This window comes from Phanerochaete carnosa (genome assembly GCF_000300595.1).
Source record: "Phanerochaete carnosa HHB-10118-sp unplaced genomic scaffold PHACAscaffold_1, whole genome shotgun sequence".
NCBI lineage: Eukaryota > Fungi > Basidiomycota > Agaricomycetes > Polyporales > Phanerochaetaceae > Phanerochaete > Phanerochaete carnosa.
In genome coordinates this window covers 1,574,595-1,579,058 of record NW_006767628.1, presented here as the reverse complement: position 1 = coordinate 1,579,058, position 4,464 = coordinate 1,574,595, and the positions used below count along the sequence as shown (strand labels likewise).

The 4,464-nt window shown below is 47.2% G+C and overlaps 2 protein-coding genes across 2 annotated transcripts in view; both read left to right on the top strand.

Moving 5' to 3' along the window:
* The window catches only part of PHACADRAFT_23866 (uncharacterized protein), a gene marked incomplete at both ends in the record, with an annotated part of 1,925 nt that extends 1,260 nt beyond the window's left edge, over positions 1-665 (top strand). Inside the window, 2 exons of the mRNA XM_007389509.1 lie at positions 66-230; positions 261-665. Coding sequence (XP_007389571.1) covers positions 66-230; positions 261-665 — 570 coding nt within the window. The remainder of the gene's footprint in view (positions 1-65; positions 231-260) is intronic.
* Positions 666-2,886: 2,221 nt separating this feature from the next.
* PHACADRAFT_189696 (uncharacterized protein) lies at positions 2,887-3,299 on the top strand (the record flags this gene model as incomplete). The annotated part of the gene is made up of 2 exons (XM_007389961.1): positions 2,887-3,143; positions 3,203-3,299. The coding sequence occupies 2 exons, from the start codon at positions 2,887-2,889 to the stop codon at positions 3,297-3,299; spliced, it is 354 nt and encodes a 117-aa protein (XP_007390023.1).
* Positions 3,300-4,464: the final 1,165 nt, after the last annotated feature.

The window sequence follows — 4,464 nt, the reverse complement described above, 5'->3', positions numbered from 1 at the left end:
ATGCGGAGGTATGTAGAGTTTGGAACATCGCAATATTCATTTTGGTCTGATTCCTGTCTCCTCAGCGTCAGGACATAGCCAAAGTATGGGACGTCATCAAGGGTTTCGGCTACTCCAAGATTCAGGGAGAGCTGAAGGGCCTTCAAGTCCATTCCTTGCGCAACATATTCACTCTGGAGGTCACCATGCACTCGCTCTTTGAGGATCTCAAGCTATGGTTCGTCCCGACTGTGAGTAGTTGAAGCCATTCGCCGTCGAAGGCTTCCTTACCAGCGTCTCATCAGGAGACACCGAATCGCTATGTTGTCGAGGCATCGATGCCTGGACTTTTCGAGTGCGGAATGATTCCGCGCACCATCGAGTTCAAGACCACTGAGTCTGACCTCGAGTTGCCGTCTGGGGAGTATTTAAACATTCGCGCCACTTGTTGTCGGGTATACCATTTGTCAGGTGCTGCGAAGTACTTTGATAAGCTGTATAACGACGATGATCTGGCCGCCGCCGAAGATCTACTTGCCACCGACGATCTGGCCGCCGCCGCCGATCCAGCTGCGGACGACGATCTTGCCACCAGGGCGGCCTCCACCGGTCAATTTGCCGAGGTGCCAGCGGTCCGTCTGCACGATATCCGCCCAATCGATATTCAACATATCAAAGTCGCATAAGACAACCTGATTGCGTTTCCTTGCAGACTTTGATACCTCGGGCTTACTTGTACATTATCATAATTCATAGTGGTAGTAGCTGAAGGAAGTAGTTATTGGGGTGGAGTGCATAGTGCGCCATGTCAATGAGGTATACCGGTAATGCTGATAGCCAATGGAATTCCACAATTTTAAACGTTCCCTCCATGCCGGCACTACCTATCTCCATCCAGTCATCTCCTGCAGCATTGAAGTGTCATACGACGGGGTCCTACTCGCCGCGGCCTGTATGAGTATGTGTCATGGGCTGAGGTTCATTATGTGTTGGGTGGGGCGACAGGGGGTGTTGGAGCTCATCGAGCCAGTTTGTTAGCAGCACTATTTGCTGAAGATTTATGTACTTGTGAGCTGAGGACGTCGGATCTATGGAGAGAAAGGCTATATAGCTCTGGCCCGCTTGGCATGGACAGACTTCTCAAGGGTTATTTGACTGCTAGCGGAAGGAGTGACTACGACGAAGACCTGATTATCCCACTAGTTGTGTGGCTGCAGTCGTGATCAGTCTCCGGGCCGCTGTATAGTGCGTGCGGCGAAGCTGAACATGTCGAAAACAGTACTCATTACATGAAGTATGGTATCGCGTTTGATGTAGAATTACCGTGCAGGCGGACCGCCCTCTGTTATGATGGGCATGGTGGCATGGGATATTAGTTCCTCTTTCGTCTCTGACTCTAGTTTAGTAGTACTGCCTTTGTCGACTCATAGAGCGCAGCCTCACTGACTCACCCGCAGTCCCTTTGACTAGTAGACTAGTCCTTAGGTTAGGTTGAGCAGTAGTATAAATACCCCGCGCATGTACAGTAGAACTTCAGCTTTCAGCTCCTTGTAAATTCACGATTCTTTATTCTGCTTCAACCTCATCTGCGGATAAGGCAATCAGACAAGCTTCAGGCTTGCAAAGAACCCTCTGTCATAACATTAGCTGAAAGCTTCTCAACAAGGCAGACCTAAGACAGGTCTACGCCACGAAGAATAGTCAAGACGACTACTCCACAAGCAACTGGGGTGAACGACTGCGCCACAGCAGCACACAGACATAACCTTAGGCCTGACAATAGGCACGACTACAACCGATACAATGAAGGACACTGGAGACGTTGTTTTCAACAACTCTTCTCCAACCGATACTACGCATACCCAGGAACTGTATGAGTACCACAAGGACTCGCCCTCTGCGAACCAGCACAAGAAGAATTTATTTGAGAAAGAGACAGGCTTAACAAAGAAGCCAGACTTAGAGAAGAACAAGCCCAACAAGTAGCTCAACTACCCACCAGTGTACCACCATCCAGACCACATACGCCACACCCATATGATCAATCTCGCAGACATAGCCGAGCACCCAGCAGGGCAGAAACCTCTACCTCTATCGAAGTAGACAACGAAACACCCGAAGTACAGCAGCAAGGATCACTTCAGGTACCAGAAATCAGACTCGAACCATTTGACATTCCCCTGCCAAACCTTGACGTACCCATCCCACCTGAATGACAGGAAGAAATATATGAAGTTACCAGACAACTTCAGACCACCTCCACGATGGCAGACACAAATACTCTCATGTGAGAAATGATTGAGGCACTTCAAAAAGCAAATGAACATGCCTCTACCCCGAAGCCCCAGAAGTTTGATGGCACGCAGCGAATTCAGGACTTTCTGAAAGACTGCGACATCTACTTTAAAGGCAAAGACACAACCAAGGATGCAAAGAAAATTCTCTTTGTACTCAACAACACCGAGAAGAAGCCACACAACTGGTGTCGCACCAAGTTTGACGAATACGAAGCCAGCACGGCTTGGCCCACATGGACCAAATTCAAGGAAGACTTCGCCAAAGCCTTCCAAAAGGTGGATAGCGAAGTCGATGCCATCGTAAAACTCGACAGAATTATGCAAGCAGACTTCGACTCAGTCAATGACTACAATGTCAAATTTAATCGACTTGTCAAAGAAGCCAAGTACAACAACCTGAGCACAGACACCTATCTCCAACGCACCTATACAGGAGGGCTCAAATCCGTCCTTGCAAAGACTCTCATCCAACGAGAAAAGAAGCCAACCACACTCCAAGGATGGCAAGAAGAAGCACTCAAGTTGGACAATGCAGAGATAGAATAGGACAAGCTCAGACAAGGAAGACAAAGGGGAAGGATCAACAAGACCACCTCTCACTCTGGAGGAAATGGAGGAGGAGGAAGAACTCAGAAACGCGACCCTGATGCCATGGATATCGACGCCGTCTCCCGAGACCAAACACATCGAGAAGGACGATGCTTCAATTGCGAAGGCAAAGGACATATTGCCAGAAATTGCCCTTCGCCCAAGAAACCTCAGCAATGAGATCAGCAAGGAAGATACCAACCCAATCGCTCGCAACAGGGCAACCGCTCTCAGACAAACCAACGTTCAGGATAATGGAATAAAGGAAATTCCACCAATGTCTGCACCACAACAGTCAGAGAGGAATCCAACCTCATTGATCTCCATAACGAACCCAGAGATTTGGTCAAAGAAGTAACCAAACTCTCTCAGGACGATGCTAAGGATCTTTTCACCCATTACCTCCTCGAAGCTAATCCGGATTTTCATGTCTGAGGGTTGCCCCAACGTCAACATCTCTTAGAATATCAATTTCCTCTGTATTAATTGCCAACATGCAATCAAAATCAATGTGTATTCCCATCCAAATCAGAGCGAAAGAAACCATTGGAAAAGTCCTTGCACTAGTCGACTCAGGAGCACAAGGCAAATTCATCAATCGATGAACAGTCCGGGAGTTAGGACTACAAGAAAAACCCTTGAAAAGACCAATCAAGGTATTCAATGTCGACGGAACCCCGAACAAATTAGGGTTCATTCGCAACGAAGTTGAAATCGATATGAACGTGGGAAACCAACCTACCAAAGAAAGGCTGTTAGTTACCCAATTAGGCAAACAAGACATCATCCTCAGTATGGACTGGTTACAAGAAAGAAACCTGTCCATCAACTGGAACAAGGGCACTTTAGACTTCTCAAAAAGAATTCAAAGATGCGAAATCGAGGAATTACTGGATAATGAAGGAAGAAGCATTAATACTCTTCCGTCCAACGACTCAGCACTCCTTAGAGAAGAAACAGAATTTGCGGTCACCATCTCAGAAGGAGGACAAATACCCACTAGAGGAACAGAGGAAGCCACAGGACTTGATCTCTATGCAAGCAAAGACCAGATAATACCACCTTAATCTCGCATGCTTATCAAAACAGAGCTAAGTGCTCAAGTTCCTGAAGGAACCTATAGACGAATCGCACCAAGAAGCGGACTAGCAGTCAAGAGAATCGACGTAGGAGCAGGAGTAATCGACAGAGACTATACTGGAGAAATCTGCATACTCCTCATCAACTCCAAAATCAAAGAATACAAGGTCGTCAAAGGAGATTGAATGGTGCAATTAGTACTTGAACAAATCTCTATGGCAAAACCCAAGCAGGTCGAAACCTTACCAGGAACTAAACGAGGATCAAAAGGGTTTGGATCCACCAATACCAAAACCGTACAAAAAGCCAGACCAGAAGAGATAGCCTGGCATGTACTGCATCTTCTCAGAAAAAGAGCACCTCTGGACCGGTCTATACACATCTCTTCAATAATTGCCTCAGAACCCATCATACAAGCTGAACAATGCGAAGAAGGAGACTATATCCTCGCATACACTCCAGGAGACTCTTTCGCATACACCATGCGCACCAAACCAGATGAAATGGCCAAAGACATAGC